General features: G+C 38.0%; 1 protein-coding gene across 25 annotated transcripts in view; it reads left to right on the forward strand.

Annotated features, from left to right (window-relative positions):
• The window catches only part of LOC134507540 (sodium channel protein type 3 subunit alpha), a 63936-nt gene that overhangs the window by 28012 nt on the left and 18512 nt on the right, over positions 1-17412 (forward strand). For all 25 annotated transcript variants that reach the window (XM_063318254.1, XM_063318253.1, XM_063318255.1 and 22 more), the window contains 4 exons: positions 2031-2516; positions 14645-14765; positions 16203-16357; positions 16685-16858. In XM_063318254.1, the coding sequence (XP_063174324.1) occupies positions 2031-2516; positions 14645-14765; positions 16203-16357; positions 16685-16858 (936 nt within the window). The remainder of the gene's footprint in view (positions 1-2030; positions 2517-14644; positions 14766-16202; positions 16358-16684; positions 16859-17412) is intronic.

A 17412-nucleotide genomic window follows, 5' to 3' on the forward strand; every position in this document is an offset into this window, starting at 1 on the left:
AAGGAAGTGAATCAAAACTGAGTACTCAAACTTCAGTGTTCCCTTCTCTTCAGCTTGTTCTTCCTAAATACAAAGAAAGAACTGACCCAATGCAGTCCGACTCTACTGAATCCACCATTGTCCTGCATCAGACAAAAAACTGTAGAGAGCAGTTTGGAAGAAATAGTTTGTGATGCTAAGGTCTAAATTGTGTCAGGTCATACACACAAAAGCACAAAATCCAGCAAGAGTGGAAGTAAAAGATTTGGTAAGAAAGGGCATGTACCAGCCCGAATTTCTGAAATCTCTCTGACAAGATGTAACGTTCATATATTACAGCATTTATTGGGGCTGCTTATGATATTACCTGTTATATAGTACAATATTCATTACTTATGAAGGCTTCTTAAGCAGTACCCCAGGAGAAGAGTCTATTAATATGTTAACTATTTTAAAATTAAGGATGAACATAGACATGCTTCCATCCTCAGTTTAATCAGTTGACTTTAATTACATACATATATAACTTTGTGAGGCCTTCTTATAGGTAGCTAAAGCTTCTTTCACATTTGCTAGATTTAGCCTTCAAATAAACTGGCTGACTGACCACAGGAGCTTTGTCTGAATGGTCCCCTAAACGTCATTCCCATAGCAAAAGAAACAAGCCATCATGCAGTACGAAAACAGCCAACTTGTCTCTTTAGAAGCCAGAAACGGCTAAAATATCAAAAGGGAGATCTTGGCTATATGACAGTATTTCCTCCTTCTGGATGCTTTAAAACATTTTTTAAAATGCTGTTCTATATAAAAATTTACCTATATAGAGAGATTGGGAAAATAAAACATAGAAAGGTAAGAATACTGGAACTTTGTTTGATTAGACCAAAACTTTGTTCCATAGTGACCAGCTGGATATCTAACAGTACTGTGTTAATAGTATTAATAAAAGAATAGACAAATCAATGCAGAATAGAAACATCAGCAAATATTTGGAATACTGTCCAGCGTATCCATTCTAATGCCTAGTCTGGTGTACTGAGAATGAGGTGATGATGTCCTCAGAATGGAATGTACTAATTAAGGGGTATTAATAATATTTTTAATGTTTACTAGGTTAAAACCAACACAGCAATCCTGTTCTACATATTAACTGCCCAGAGTCGCTGGGAGTCAGGCGGCATATGAATTTAATAAATTACTATTAATTATTAGTATTATAGCAGAAAGCAAGGTGACCAGAACCTTTGCTTCTGCTGTACTATTTTTTAATGCGCAGACAGTTGGTGTATATGTTTCATTTATTTATTTTATGAGGTTTTGGTGTGTTGCTAAGAATTAAAATAATGTAACCCTTACTTAATGATCTGAAATGACACAGTCCACTTCATCTCTGATTTCCATTGACCGTGAAGATGAGGCTGACTCTTTGGGGGTGGTGCTGATGAATGAAATGAAACAAAACAGACAGTGGAGATCTGGAACCAAAGTAGTTCATGGTATATTGTACCTCACCTGTCAGAGTGTAATTCAGTTTTCCCTGATCTAAAGTGTTGGAAATAAAGCCAGACTGCTAACTTGAGGGAATGATATTAAAGGCAAAGCTGAAGTACTTTGGCCACATAATGAGAAGGCAGGACACCCTGGAGAAGATGCTGATGCTAGGGAGAGTGGAAGGCAAAAGGAAGAGGGGCCGATCAAGGGCAAGATGGATGGATGATATTCTAGAGAGTCTGACAAACTCGTCCCTGGGGGAGCTGAGGGTGGCGACGACCGACAGGAAGCTCTGGCATGGACTAGTCCATGAAGTCACGAAGAGTTGGAAGCGACTGAACGAATAAACAACAAAAAAAGTGTTGGTGGGCTAACACCTCTCATCTTCTCTGACCACCCTCCATTCTAGCTGAGGAGTATGGGAGGTTAGGAAAGGCCATTTGAACCACTCTAATAGCAAGGTTGCTCTTCTGTGGCTGTCATTCTTTTTTCTGACGGTGAATCGTTCTTCTTTATAAAAGACCCAGCTGCATCTGGTGCTTTCCTCCTTTGTCTTTTAGGTATTGAACCTGTTTCTAGCCTTGCTCCTGAGCTCCTTCAGTTCAGACAATCTTGCTGCTACTGATGATGATAATGAGATGAACAATCTCCAGATTGCTGTGGCGAGGATTCAGAAAGGAATAGATTACATTAAGAAAAAACTGGGAGAAATTGTCCAGAAAAGCACAGTTAGAAAACAGAAAGCTATAGATGATGTCAAAGTCCTTGAAGAACTAAACCACAAGAAAGATGTCTACATTACCAACCATACCGTGGTTGAAATAACTAAGGATGTTAATTACCTGAGAGATGGGAATGGAACTACCAGTGGTGTAGGAACAGGCAGCAGTGTGGAAAAATATATTATTGATGAAAACGATTATATGTCATTTATAAATAATCCAGGCCTTACTGTGACTGTACCAATTGCAGTTGGAGAATCAGATTTTGAAAATATAAACACAGAGGAATTTAGCAGTGAATCTGACGTGGAAGGAAGCAAAGAGGTAGGACTTCCTATATTTATAACATGTATAATGTTAAGCAGAAAAGTAATGACACAAAAATATTTTAAATGTGTTACACCAGGTTGTTCTTATTTGTGACATAGCCTGAGTCATAGTTTAAAAGGAGGTTAACATAGTTATTTATTAATAAAAACTAATATTTCTTTATAACAACAAATGAATTCATTATTTTTAAACAGATATTTAATTTATAATGGTGATGTTTGTTTTGTTCTGGGTAATTTGGAATAGAGAACCAGTTTGGTGTAGTAATTAAAGGCCAGAAACTGGGAGACTGTGAGTTCTAGTCCTGCCTTGGGCACAAAGCCATCTGGGTGACTCTGAGCCAATCACTCTCTCTCAGCCCTAGGAAGTTGGCAATGGAAAACCACTTCTGAAAATGTTGTCAAGAAAACTGCATGGGATTGTCTAGGGAGTCAAAGAGTCAAGACTGACTTGAAGGGACAAAAACAAACAAATAGATAAATAAGAAGAGATTACAGAGTTAGTAGGGTCTATGTAGGCCATTAAGCCAAACCTCTAGTTTATATTAAAGCATCCATGACAGATGGCTGGCTAGCCTCTGCTTGAGCACATTTATGGAAGGAGAGCTTACCATCTTCCTCAGTATTTGATCCTACTGTCAAATTGCTCTTCCTGTTATAAATCCATTATTTCCTATCCTTACCTTGAATAAAATGGAATAGGTCTTGGCCTTCTCCTTTCCGGTATGTGAAGAATACTATCATATCTCCTCAGTCATCTCTTCTCAAGGCTTACATTAGGAATTTTCTAGAAGAAACATGTCTCCCAACAGGTGTCAGGGTAGTCAAAGTTTCCCATCATTACAACTTCAAGCCTCTTTGAAAACCGCGACTGTACTAACTGCAGTTGGAGAAAAATCTTTGAAAAATATGTAGTTTGCTTTTGTCAAGGCTAATATATATCATCTGCTTGGGTGGGCAGGCATTAGTAGGCACCAAGAACAGGTCTACTCTACACTCTTGCCAAGTTTATTCACTTAGATTTCTGAGCAGGTGCAGCTCCTTCTCCCTTTTAATTGTTTCTTTTCCTTTTGAATGAATTGTATTCTTCAGTTGCAGTGTTCCAGTTATGGGAATCATCTCTGCAGGTCTCACCTATTAAGGGATTATTTATTTATTGCAATCTGATAGGCAAGACTGGGAAGTCCCCCCCAAAAAAATATCTCAGGAGAAGACAATGGCACACCACTTTCCCACTTTTGGTTTAAAAGAAACCCTGCATGGATGTGACTATGAAGTCACCAGGAGTCAAATTTCATTTGGAGGAGACTTTACTAAGAGTTCAAACTCATCTGGCTTACTTCCCATACTGTGAGAATCAGTGTATAGGCAGTGAAGGCTATGAACTTTATGAGTCATTGTTTTTTCTGATTTTACAGTGGTTTCATAGGCTTAATTACATCAACACCCCACTTCCTTCTGCAGTGTAGCAGTCATTATCTGAAATCCTTACTGAATCCAGTCCTTCCCAAGATTCAATAAAAATCCTTTCTAATCAAGCTTCCCATGCTTTGGCCATTTAGATGATTTTTGTTCATTCATAGGTCATTCATACAGTGCTACAGTATGTTCTCTTCATACAAAGAGTCTGCTTCCATCATCTTCCAGTGAGTCTGGGAAAAACTTCTACCTGAAATTCCAGAGAATTACTGCCAGTAATCTAGCTTGACATAACACAGTTTCCTTTATATTTGATTACACATGGAGATTTTAACAATCTAATCTTTAATGCCTCTGCTTTTCAGTGGTAGTAGAACCTATCATTAGATTGCTAGCTTTCACTTGTCATAAATAGGTTCACATTACTTCTGTGCTTTAGTGCCAAGAGTTGATTAGGTTGCTTTTATTAATAGCAGATAACAGGGTAGCTAAGGAAAAGCTTCTGCAGGGCTTTATGGAGGAATGAAAGCAAGTGATGACCTCTTAAGTTCTCCCAATGCATTCTCCTGAGCTAAAGGAGTATGGGTGTGTGACATTAGATGCAAGAATATCTCTGTCATGTTTTCCTTGAATGGATATATAGCTAAAGGAAAGAATTGGACTAATTTTGAATTTGTTTTTAAGTGTAAATTATTTTTAAGGAAACCAATTATCTACTGAACTATAGCCTACTGAAGCATATTACCCATGCTCTAAACCCTCTCTGAGAGCCAGTTTGGTGTAGTGGTTATGGCACCGGGCTAGAAACCGGGAGACTGAGAGTTCTAGTCCTGCCCTAGGCATGAAGCCAGCTGGGTGACCTTGGGCCAGTCGCTCTCTCTCAGCCCTGTGAAGGAGGCAATGGCAGACCACATCTGAAAAAATAAAATCTTGCCAAGAAAACTGTAGGGACTTGTCCAGGCAGTCTCCTCATGTGGCTGAACAGAAAGTAGGTTTGACCCACCGTGAGTATATGTGGATCTTGTAGACACCTTGTGTTTACACAGTGTCAAGGGCTGGATATGCATCTGTGAGTCCAAGAGACAGAGGAGAAAACAAAGCAAAATAAGGAGGTGAAGTGATACTTTACTTTCTGTTTTACTGAGGGAGGAGCATGCATTTCCAAGAAAGAAGTACAGTCTTATTCTACAGACATTTAATTGACCATCACTGAGTTCAAAATTTCAAAAAAGTTCAACCCTAAATCTTTTAGCATGAAGACAGCTTAAGAGATTTGACGTGTAGATTAAAAAGAGAGACAGACGTCAGGATCAACTGATTCTCAAGCCAATAGAGGGCAGCGGTTTTCCAGACCTTTAATACTAGTGCTTTGGCACTTTAAGGCTGTTCTCTGCCTACCCAATGGGTGCTGTTCATGAACAATATACCACAGTGCATGCGACCCACTTGCAGTGGGATACTGAAAATCACTGTGGTTATTTCTTGCCTAGTTACAGCCTTAATGAACAGACTGGCTGTTGGTGGAGCCACACTTAGCAGACAATATATTTTGGATCAAGGATGCCAAAATAGCATCCCAAATACCTGAGAAACAGAGTTCCACCATTGATAGTTCTAACAATAGAATTTAAATCTGAGTTTCTGCTTGAGCAATAAACCTATGGAGAAAACCGATACTTCAATGGAACACAGATCGGAAGACGGAAGGTATCAAAACTACTATACACCTCTTCTGATCTGTGTGATGATGCAGACTCAAGATGTTCTTTCACAAGTAAGTGAAGGGACAGTGCTTGTGGGGAGACAAGGAAGCGGGACTCTGGAAGTGCCTGGTAAAGAGCAGATGAGGAGCAATGAGAGAACAAGGGTGTGCCTTGTGAAGCGTGGTTTTTATTACCTTATATCCAACCCAACTCCTTCCAGTCCAGCCCCTTTAGTCCTACCTGGAATTCTTAGGGGATGGTAGAATTTTCTTGACCACATGTTTGGAATTTTCTTTGCTGATTTTTCCCCCAAATATCCTTTTACAGTTTTTACAACAGAGACACAAGGTCTCACTTATTTTAGTTAGCAGTGGAGATCACCCTGTTCTGGCTATGGCCTAAGAGGTTAACTTGATTCTTTTTGAACTAGCCTTCATTTCATCTTTGGTGCTGATTAATGGGCCATCTCCCTGTGGTGGATGCAGTTCGGCTTTTATGACTTTTGGATGCTCAGTGATGAAGCCTGAGCTGATCTTTCCTTTCTCCGACGATCTAAGTTTTGTATATCCGTTTTAAAGACTGCATTTTCCTTCATCCTGGGTTTTCCATACACTGAAGCTTGTCTCCTTGTGTAGGATTACATTATAGTAGGTGTGTGTTGTGCGTGCAAGTGGTATTTCCTTCATGGGATGTCATTCTGGAGAACCCTCAGCCATGCTAAAAAAGAAAGTGGGGGGGGGGGAAGAGAAAGACTGTATAAAGCACATTAGTCATTCTGAATAATTCTTAGTATTTTTAGTTTCACTGTATTATCAAAGATTCAAGAAGTCAGATTATTTAGTATTGTTCAATTTACTCTCCGTTTTCTTGTGTGGGGGACATTTTATCCTCCTGCAAAAATAGTTGAGAAAAATTCAAGTGCAGAAAATATAGCTATTTGGTGTTTGAGGAAATGGTTGACTTAGTTTTGATTGTTTATTGAAAAAGGTTTAATAGGATCTACCAGGGCTATGCGTGCTTCAAAAATTATTTGGAAGAAATGCTTCAGATCTAAACACCCCAACATTTTCAGGTTTCATTTCCCAGGGAACTCAATGCAGAGAGAACAGCAAATATATTTGGGTCAGGCTTGCATTTGCACATTTCTGGGATCATTGGGATAATTTTGTACATTTTTTTGACATTTTTGTAACCTATTCAGACATAACCCTTAGCAAGACTTACTGTGATTTCTCTAAATCATACAAACCATTTTAGAGACTAAAGTAAAAGCCATGGGAGCAGGGCACAACTGAATGAACATCTCTGCAGAACAATCCAGTCAGTTGCAACAGTGTGAGGAAAGCATAAGTAATAGGCAGTATACAGTAGAAATAAAATGACAATAAAGTATAAACATTTGGATACTAACAATCCATTTCATCAAAAGTGTGGGGTAAGAAGCCAAATTTTAAGCATGTTTACTCAGAAGTAAGCAATGCAATATTTGTTCAGCCTTATTTCTAGATAAATATGCTAGAATTGTAGCCTTATATTAGAGTATTTATACAATGAATAACACTGTGCAAAGCCAGCGTTTTCACTGAACTGAACAAAAGAAAGAATTTATGGATTGACAGGAAACGGGAAAAGTGCTCAATCTTTCTTTTATTTGCTTAAAGAAATGCTTTCACCTTGCAAAGTAGTCAATTTTCTTAAGTTTCTGCTAAAATTCCAAATTGGCAATGACAGTTTTAAAAGATTTTACATTTTTTCCATACTAAAAAGTCCTTTTCTTTTTCCTCATACAAAACAAACAAAATAAACGCTTGTCTTATTTTTCTTTGGTATATCTGCTAATGTAGTGGTTCTGCTAATTATTAACTGTAGTAAAACAAAGACAGACTAGGAGAAGCTTCCTAGTAGAAACTGAAGTGAGGGAATGAGGAAACTTAATTTTGGGGTAACTTACTTATATAATTTAAATAGTAAATTAATTATGGTGATAGCCCATTAGAATATCCCCTGGTAATGGAGATGTTGAGGAAGGAAAGAAGAGATATTTCTGAAGATCTCTGTGTTTTTTGTGGTAATGGAATAATTCATCTAGAGGTTGATATAGTTTTGTTCTGAAATAACCACTTGCTGTTCAGGTTCTACATTGAAGAATTATTTAAATTACTTTAAAATAATTTCAATCTTACACAACCTTTTCCTGGCATCACCAGGCCCGCAACTAGGGTCTGTGTCACCCAGGGCAAACATGGATTCTGCACCCATTTTGGCACCCCCACAGCACTCATTTTGGCACCCCCCCCAACGCGGCACCCGGAGCACATGCCCTACTTGCCCCACCCTAGTTGCGGCTCTGGGCACTACCATTGTTGATACACCAGTACTATAGAACACAGAAGGGGCAAAGGAAACTCTTAAGCCCTCCAGATTCAATAAGGAGAAGTCGGTCTGGTTTGTGGGCTGTAGCCACAATGGGTCCCCTGCCAGTGAATGGTCCCCAGCAGTTCCTGATTCTGGTGGTGAGCCAAGTCTTTGGTGAAGGAGAAAGTCAGAATTCTGCTTTAGAATGGAGGAGGGAGGAAGCATGCAACTGAGAATCCTTTCTTGATTGCTTAACAATTGCTAATGAATTGGAAGCATCTTGTCATTAGCAGACAAAAGGAAAAAAAGCAGTTATGTGACATAATTCCAGTGATAAAGTGTCACTGGTTCATCGTGATTTATTTTATTCCAGTAATACTGATGCCTTTGCCAACCCAGTGTCTACAGATGTGTTGGACTGCAGCAGAATCTAGCAAGACTTTTGACGATACTGGTTGGAGATGATGGAACTTGTATTCTAAAATGTCTGTAAACCACCAGTTTGGAGAAAGCTGATTTAGAATGTAATTAGGGCTATGAGCTGAATCTTGCATTCAATCTCTCTTTTTGTTAGTTTTTTTAATTACAACTTTTGGTTCTCCTCCTCTGTTTTTGTTTTTAACTTTTCTGAAAATGCTTTGAAACCAGAGCAAAAACTGTGAGGTACTATGTCATGAACTTCATTGCCTGCCATTCTTACTTCTCACAGGGGTAAAATCAAGCTGGAGCAATCAAGAATGCAGCTCTGTTGCTTTTTAACCAGGTAGATTCAACCTATCACACCTCTTAACAGGTTACCTAAGCAAGTTATACATAATCAATTTCTGGTGGATATTGACTGGCCTGCATGCTATTGAGCTGTGTTTCCTTCCCTGTTCATGGCAAGATAGTGCAGACATACAGCTGCTCTCTGCTGAGTCTCATGACTCACACATCACAGCATGGTCAGGCAAGATTGGCAACCCTTACGTACATTTTGATCCTGCTAATGAGTTTTCTAGATTACATTTATTATCAACTCCTTTGAACAGCTACTGCATGACTTAGAGGTGTTGCAAAGTAGATTAAGTTGATGAGAATGTTAACTCCTTCAAAGGTCAAGGGGGAAAAAACGGAGCATGCATAGTTTTTAAAGCAATGAAAACAACCCCTTTTTGATTCAGCCCTTATAAATGTGCTGTCTAATTATTTATATAATTAACACAGGTCAAATTAAGAGAAACGTAATTTCAAATTATTATTTTTATTGCATTCTGTTTGCTTACTTGCTTTTTAATCATTTCAAGGTATTCTCATGCAGCAAGCCTTCCTACTTCTAATATCCTTTTTCCAGTATTTGTCTGAGTATTTTGGATTTTCATGTATATTATCAACTGGTGCACATCTACACAGAAAATAGGAAGATGTTATTTTAAATGCAGTTGTATTATTTTATCAATTTGGCGCACAGAACAAAGACATAATCTACAAAGAAGGAATCTCTGCGTTAACCTTGGCATTGATATGCATATTACAGTTGGTAGAGCGCAATAAATAGCAAACTTCAACCAGTAATTTATTGTTTTTAAATACAGACTAAATGTATTTTATAATTTAAAAATTCCAGTTATAGTTCTTTTCTTCTGCTAAAGAAGCAATAGATGTAGAGCCTGAGTGACATTTGCTCTTTCCCCTTAGAAACTTTTATTGCTGAAAAGACTACACTGTTCAGTTCAGATTGGTGGTGGCCATTGCTAGGGAAACAGATGTTTCTCTCCTCCTTGTCTTGCGGATCTCATGTTTTTAACATTAAAGAATTAATAGTTATTTTAAGAAAACTGCCAGATATTATGGGCTACTGCATAACTACAGACATTCACAACTATTGACAGATAAGTTACTGGTGGAAAAGGAGAACTTATTCAGAATTTAATTCTGTCTGATCTAGAAGCTTAAAAACATATTAATGTGATTCAGTAATAGCCAGTTCACACCATGAAAATACCCCTGGATATGAAAGCATCTCATATATACTCTGCTCTTCAGATTTTGAGCCAGACTCATTTCATCTGCTGCAAGATTTTCCATGGTGCTTTCTCATTCTCTGGCCGTATCCCCCCACTTTACAACTGGTCATTCCTTTGAAAGTTTCCCTCTGTGTACCATTAAGTTGCATAACAGATGGAGAGACAGAACAGATAATGGTTTGAATTCATACAGTGAGTTCTAAGAGATGCAAGAGATTGCTTTTGTGAGTGTAATGTCTAGACCTGTACAGAATAGGCAAACTCAGGCAACCTAACTCCTATTTTCATTAAAGGTGCTAGTCTCAGCCTTAGGGATTTTCAGCAGACTCAGTGGCTAGGGTTGCTGGTTTTTTAGTCTTTGGAGTATACATTTACATACATGGTGTCAGGCTATACAAATTAAGTGCTCAAGCTGCTTCAGAGATCAGAAACACTATTTAATAAAGAGTGAGAAACTTTTTTGTCTTGCTCAGAAGGCACTTCAAAATCTTAAAAATGGTCAGAGGTGTGGCTGAAATGTGAAGAAAAAGGGTAACTGTTTCCTGCAAGTTTGTCAAGTCATGAAGCAATTTAGAATGCTCAAACAGCACAAGCTGACTTATTCCTGATAATTTATAATGGCTGAATCCCTTTGTTTATTTGAATGTCATTGACTCATGAAGTGGTTTGTAAAGCTTTAACATTTGTGAGATAACCTGCTCCTGCTCACATTGAAATAACATAAAAATAAAATGAGAGCAAGACTAGGCCTGAAATGAATGCTTTAATAATGGAAATGGTCTCTTTTAACATGCTGTGGGGCAAAGCTTGTGTGGATTGGCCTTACATGGGCAAACAGATATGGGCAAAAAAGAGATTCTCTAAAATCCAAGAGACCTTTAAAATGGATGTCCCATTGCTATCTATATCAATTTAGACCGCGCCAATGTTATATAATGTTTGTAGAGCATCTTTTTAAAAAGAGAAGTTTGATTTCTCTCTGTCTTGCAGTTTCAGTAGCATTGCACAGGCTTCTGCTCTAATCCAGCATGTTGTTTTGCTGATTCAGGTCTTGAGAATGCTGCCTCATCAACAAATGCCTTCCAGTGTACTACTTGCAGATATTGTAATTAAGATGTTCCCTCCTTATATTTGCACAGTGGTCTCTCATAGAAAATGGTTGGATAACCTTTGTTAAATTATTAATAATATTTTATGCAACAGGATTTGGGTATCATATAATAACAGACAACCCCATCCTGAAGACTTCCTTCCTTCCTTCCTTCCTTCCTTCCTTCCTTCCTTCCTTCCTTCCTTCCTTCCTTCCTTCCTTCCTTCCTTCCCAAAATTCTAATTACTGTATGTATGTGGTTCTTGGGATTCAGTTATTTCCTGTGGGTTAGAGCTACAATTTTCTCCATTTTGCTTTACAAAATTATTAATTATTCTATTTTCAGGATCCTAACTTCTAAAACATACTAGGAATTGCATAGTAGGTGAGAATAATGAGGTGTATTATAACAGGTCTGATTCTGCTGATGTTATATCCCACTGGAGGAAATGAAAATGTTCACATAAGTCCAGATCTCACATATTTATTTATTTATTCAAATTTTAATTACTGCCCATCTCCCCCAAAAGAGGGACTCAGGGTGGTTTATGATTATTGTTATGAATTATTGTTCCCTATGGCATGAATAAGTTGCTGCGACTCAGATTTATATATTCCTCCTTCAGCTATCTACTTTGACTACCTAAACTTGAAAAAGCAACTAGAAGCAAAGGCTTCCACTTTGAGCTAACACCAGTTCTTTGCATCATCCCAGTTAAGGGAACTATGATTTATTTTGTCTGTGGTTTCAGAATCAGCCAGAATTAGAAAGCATACTTTGATCTTGACTTGTCTTCACTAACCATAGCTTTAAAAAAGCAATCTTTCATCAGTTTGGATGTTAGTGGGAATGGTGGTTTTATTTAAAAGTGAAAACAGATATCCTGATTGCAGAAGTGAAAAGTGAAGAGGGTAAAGTGCAGAAGTATGAATCTCATTGCAACTTATTTAAGTAATTAGATATCCTTCTTTTCTGGTATATCTCAACTGGAACACTGAATTGTAGTGTTTGTAGATTTTGTCTGTCACATAAATTTTTATTGAACTATACTGATGGACCATCAGGCATGATATCTGTGCATTTATTATTTGGATGCATATCCAGGAAACATGTACTATTTTCCTCATGGTCTTTTGAAAAAGTCTTCAGAACTAGCAGCTGAACAATGCATTGACAGAAAGGAATTAACATTTAAAAAGTGGATCATTAAAGAAATATAGGATAATAAGAAATGAACTCTCAAGATTTCCTTTCTCATGCAAACCAGGGGCAGTATGTTTCTGGCAGGGTCTGTTTTATAGTTTAGAAAATATTACAGTATTGCTATTAAAATGTTATTTATATTGAGTACAATGCAGTTGGGGAATGGATAAAAAGAAGGTGTCGAGTACCCCATCCACACAGCTGTGGCTGCAGATGCTGATGGACCAAATGATCCTATAACATAAAAAGTTAATAATCCTGTAACTGCCTAGAAATTGTCACAGCAAAATATATCTATTTCTACATTACATAAAATATAAACATCAAAAAGATCCCTGCTTATCTGGGTGTTGGCTTCAGCCATCAATAGACACATAGAAATAAACCATATTTACACTCCATTCAAAAGATACAATAAAACAAGTTAAGAAGGAAACAAAAAGACCAGAACACATCCTCTCCAGCAGCCACCACCCAGATAAACATGGATTAACACCAGACAAACAATCAAGCAGAGAACAATACCCTAATCAAAGAACTACCAAGGAGAAAACCACACCCACACCCACACTGGCAGGGCAAGCTGCTGTATATAAACAGGGAGCCAACCCCACACTCATCAGCACTGATGGTGTTACCTGGTCGGGTAATGAAACTGCAAGCAAACAACCAAGCTCAGAGAGCACCAAGGACTCCATAAAACACTTTGGCCAGAAAGTCTGTGAGCAAGCATGGCACCTTACACCAATCAAAAGGAAAATAGATTTGGTAGAATATAAATGATGGAACATTTTGTTAAAAATCCTGTTAAGCAGAGGTGAATAAACTGAGCTTCCAAGGGTTTTCTCTGGTCCGTGAATGCATTGGGCATGGCCCCTGGTTCTCTGAAATTTGTGACCAAATTATAATTTTAATGCAACAGAAGGGCACAATTCTTAAATACATGACTGGACATATATTAAGCAATATCAATTAAATCAAACTTTATTTTATTCTGATCCCATTCATTACTCTTTGGAATTTGTCTCCAGGGCACATCACTCAAAGACCAAACACAGTCCTTAGTCCAGAAAAGTTTTACCTCCCTCATGTAACATGTCTGTGTTAATCCCTTCACTCAAACCCCCCAAACCCAAGAATGCCGTGTGGTTTTAATTTGGAAACATTCATATATAACCCAATTTTCTTTGCACCTGGCTCTCCCAGTACTGGGGTGAGTATAAGAACAAAGTGCTAACTCAAGTCCACTGGTTTTCCAGTTTGCCAAGGGGGAAGGAGGGGGAAGGGAAAAAAAGACAACTCGTTGCAATATACAAATAACCTAGGCTTTATTTAATAGAAGAGGGAAGGAAGCAACAAATACTAGCTTCCAAATAAGAAAACATGAGGGAACTGGGTTCTATATTTGTGGATTCCCAGTTCTTAAAGATTATACAGTTCCAGGTGTAAAATTGTAGATTTCAGCCTTTAATTAATTGCAAAACAATTGCTGGATAGTAGCTGTCAGAAAGCAAATGACAGTCATCCCTGCTGAGAATTTGTCCCTCTTCTTAACAGTCTGTATCTTCAGAATCTCTCTTATTACCTGTCCCAGTCTCTTCCAGAACTCCAGGTAATTCAGCAGTTCCGTGAATTGAAAAGGATTATGCTCCAGACATTTCAAAAGGTGCTGCGTTCCGCAGGGCAGTTCACACACGCAGTTGTGCACACCAAGTCTTTGTAAGAACTAGCTTACAAAGACATGCTGTCACTTGACACACATACACACCCACACCCACTGAATTCTTCCATCTTGGCAACAAGATTTGAGGATCGCATTTATGCTGGATTTTCAGATTCATTCTGAATCTGCATTTTCATTTCATTCTCAGCAGCCTGTATTTTAATAAAATGTGGATATTAAAATATTAATGATATCTGGAACTTGATTTGCTAATTTGCTGTTTTCCCTGTGAAATTAGCAAGGAACAATTGGACAACAGGCCATACCGTATTCTATCATTCTATCATTTTCTCCTGTAATATTCAGCGGCTGTGAAGATAGCGATGAAGTGTCTGCTTTCACTAGAAGGGAAATAATTGATATTGTTGCATTTATTATAATATGGTGATATTATTTATGAAATACGAATTGCCAGATAGAGATGTTTCTCAGCATTGTTTCTGGTGAGTATACATAAATGCAGGGGTAGTTTTAAGGTTATAATGCATGTTAAACTATTTACTGCTTTGGATGATCAGTGTATCATTAAAGAGTAGAGACCTCCCTCAGTATGGCCTTTGAGTATGACATAGTCTTACAGGGGAGGGAAAAATACCAACTTCTCTGTGGGATTTTGTTTCCAGAAGCTAAATGCCACCAGCTCATCTGAAGGCAGCACTGTGGACGTTGCCCTGCCAGGAGAGGGGGAGCAGGCAGAGATTGAACCAGAAGAGGCCCTTGAGCCTGAAGCCTGTTTCACAGAAGGTAACAGGGTATTCCTGAGCCTGGCTTCCCAGGAACTGCCATTTTGTGGATGTTTTCTCGAGGCACCTGCACAGGCTGGGCTGGCTTCTAAGCACTAGCAGTCAACTATCATTCTTACCATTATATGGCTTTGGTCCTTGGTCAATAACTTTGAAATTGCATGGAAGAAAAGTTAAGCACCTCCCCAAACATAGCTTTTTCCCCCAATCCTCCAAACCTTCTTTTCATGAGAACAAATACTCTATTGAAGGAAGAAAACAAAAATAGATTAGGGGGTCATATACCCAAAGTCTTGGGCATGTGCAGTAATTTTTTAAAAATTACGTCTGTGTGCATTTTCTCAAACTCAACCTCTCCCTGGAATGCCATCTTCTGCTTTTAAAATTCACTTCAGTTTCCAAAAACAGTTTGGGACTGCTTTGTGAAAAATAGAAATCCAGAGGCCAGGGCCTGTTTAAGATACTTTGTTAACTGAGGCAAACAAAAGATGATGCCCCTTCCATCCTCCCTGGACTGGCTGGATGGACAGAAGAATATTATTTCAGTATTGGCAACCATCATCATATCTGAGGCCATTAAGGGATGCAGGCCAGTCAGCATGACACACCCAGTTTGCCCTCCAATCAATCAATCAATCAATCACTGGGGAATCAGAAGGGGCAGCTATGGTAGGGTTTCTACCTTGTGTCCAGAGTCTGAGACCCAGGATGGAATGTTCATTTGAGCATCCTCCCTTCCCCAAATGCTTTTCTCATTGCATCCTGTGTCAGTAATTTTTCTCCACTAATTTTAAACCTTTAAAGTCAGTGGCTCATTGAACAGGAATGTCTGAGTACTATATACCAAAAACACTGAAATAAGCCTTAAGTAGTATTTTAACTGATGAGATTTCAGTTTAAAAAGCCTTGGATGAAAAATATTGTTCCATGAGATCATTTCAAGTACTGAATCATAATTTGGATGAGGCTTCCTCCATGTGTGAAGCATAAAACCATTGTCTTCAGGACTCCTCTCAAAAGCCTTGTCTTCCTCCCAGCCTCTGCCACCATAACTGGCTATTCCAGTCTGCTGAAAGATGGTGGTTTCTTTAAATCCTGGCTGAAATGTACCCACAGGAATAACTCCAGGACCAGAAACTTCATACATCCTGCTGTATGCATTTTATCCTTAGGACAAATGCCCAGGTGCCAATTATCTTCCATAGCTAAACAGAACTGTGCTAAGTCAGGCTTTTCTTCCCTCTGAGGCATAAGAAATTCCATCATTTATTTAACACTGCAGAAAATGCTGATATGCCTATTAAGGTTATGCTACCCTCAGAAGGATACTACAAGGTTAAATACCATGTATAAAAGTTATACTCTTTGGAGAAAAGACAAGATTTTAAAAACAAAATGAAAATATCTGTCAGTAACATTTTTAATATTGTTATAACAGGCTGCATCAAAAAATTCCCATGTTGTCAAGTGAGTATAGAAGATGGCAAAGGAAAAATCTGGTGGAATTTTAGGAAAACCTGCTACAGCATTGTTGAACACAACTGGTTTGAGACATTCATTGTATTTATGATTCTTCTCAGCAGTGGTGCTCTGGTGAGAGAAAAAGATTAAAATTAAATACTCTTCTCAAAATGTTTATGGCATCAATAATTTTAGAAAGAACTTGATGTTTAGTGAGATAGCATAGGCTATATGTTCAGTTCTGAAAGCTTTAGTAAATAATAAACCCATAGAGATATTCTAAGATAACTGAGTTATATGTTAAAAAAAGGAAGTGAAAGAAAAGGTTAGAAAAATAAACATTTTACAACTTGCTCATTCTTTTCTAATGTGATGTTTGGAAATGAAATTTTTGCCCATTTCCTGCATTTTAAAATATGATTTGTGAATGATGAAAGCAACACTTACATCTCTTTCCAGGCTTTTGAAGACATATATATTGAACAGCGTAAAACTATCAAGACAATGTTGGAATATGCAGATAAGGTCTTCACCTACATTTTCATTCTAGAAATGCTTTTGAAGTGGGTGGCTTATGGCTTCCAGATATATTTCACAAATGCCTGGTGTTGGCTGGATTTTCTAATTGTTGATGTAAGTACTTGAAAATTCATAGTTTGCTTTGTAGATATATTATTTAGCATCTTTCTGCTAAGAACAGCCTGATAAACTAAAAAGAACTGAAATAGAACACTGGTGTTCCATTAATAAATGGTTGTTCTGGAAATACTGTTAGCATATTGATCGCCATAAAGCAATTTTTTGGAGCATCAGGTTGATCATAAACTACTCTTAATTCATATATGCACATCTATATTTGGTGCTTTTCAAAATACTATCTCATTCCAACTTGTCTAGACCAGCCCTCTCCAACATGATGCCTACCTAAAATGATGTTCAACTTCAGCTCAAGAGCTGGAAGGCACCAGGCTGAGGAAGGGTGATCTGGACAATAAATCCAGATCACTCTTCTGTCTGGATCTGTCTGGATCCTCATGAACACTATGCTGTAATGTGGTTTGTTTAATTTTTGCTTACCGGTGTACAGAGGCAGATTAAAAGTCCACACTTCTGGATCAATGTTAAGTGTGAATCAGACCACTATAGCTTATTTAGGAAACTATGGCTTAAACATCTCATGACTTAGT

Source organism: Candoia aspera, chromosome 1, assembly GCF_035149785.1.
Source record: "Candoia aspera isolate rCanAsp1 chromosome 1, rCanAsp1.hap2, whole genome shotgun sequence".
NCBI classification, from domain to species: Eukaryota; Metazoa; Chordata; class Lepidosauria; order Squamata; family Boidae; genus Candoia; species Candoia aspera.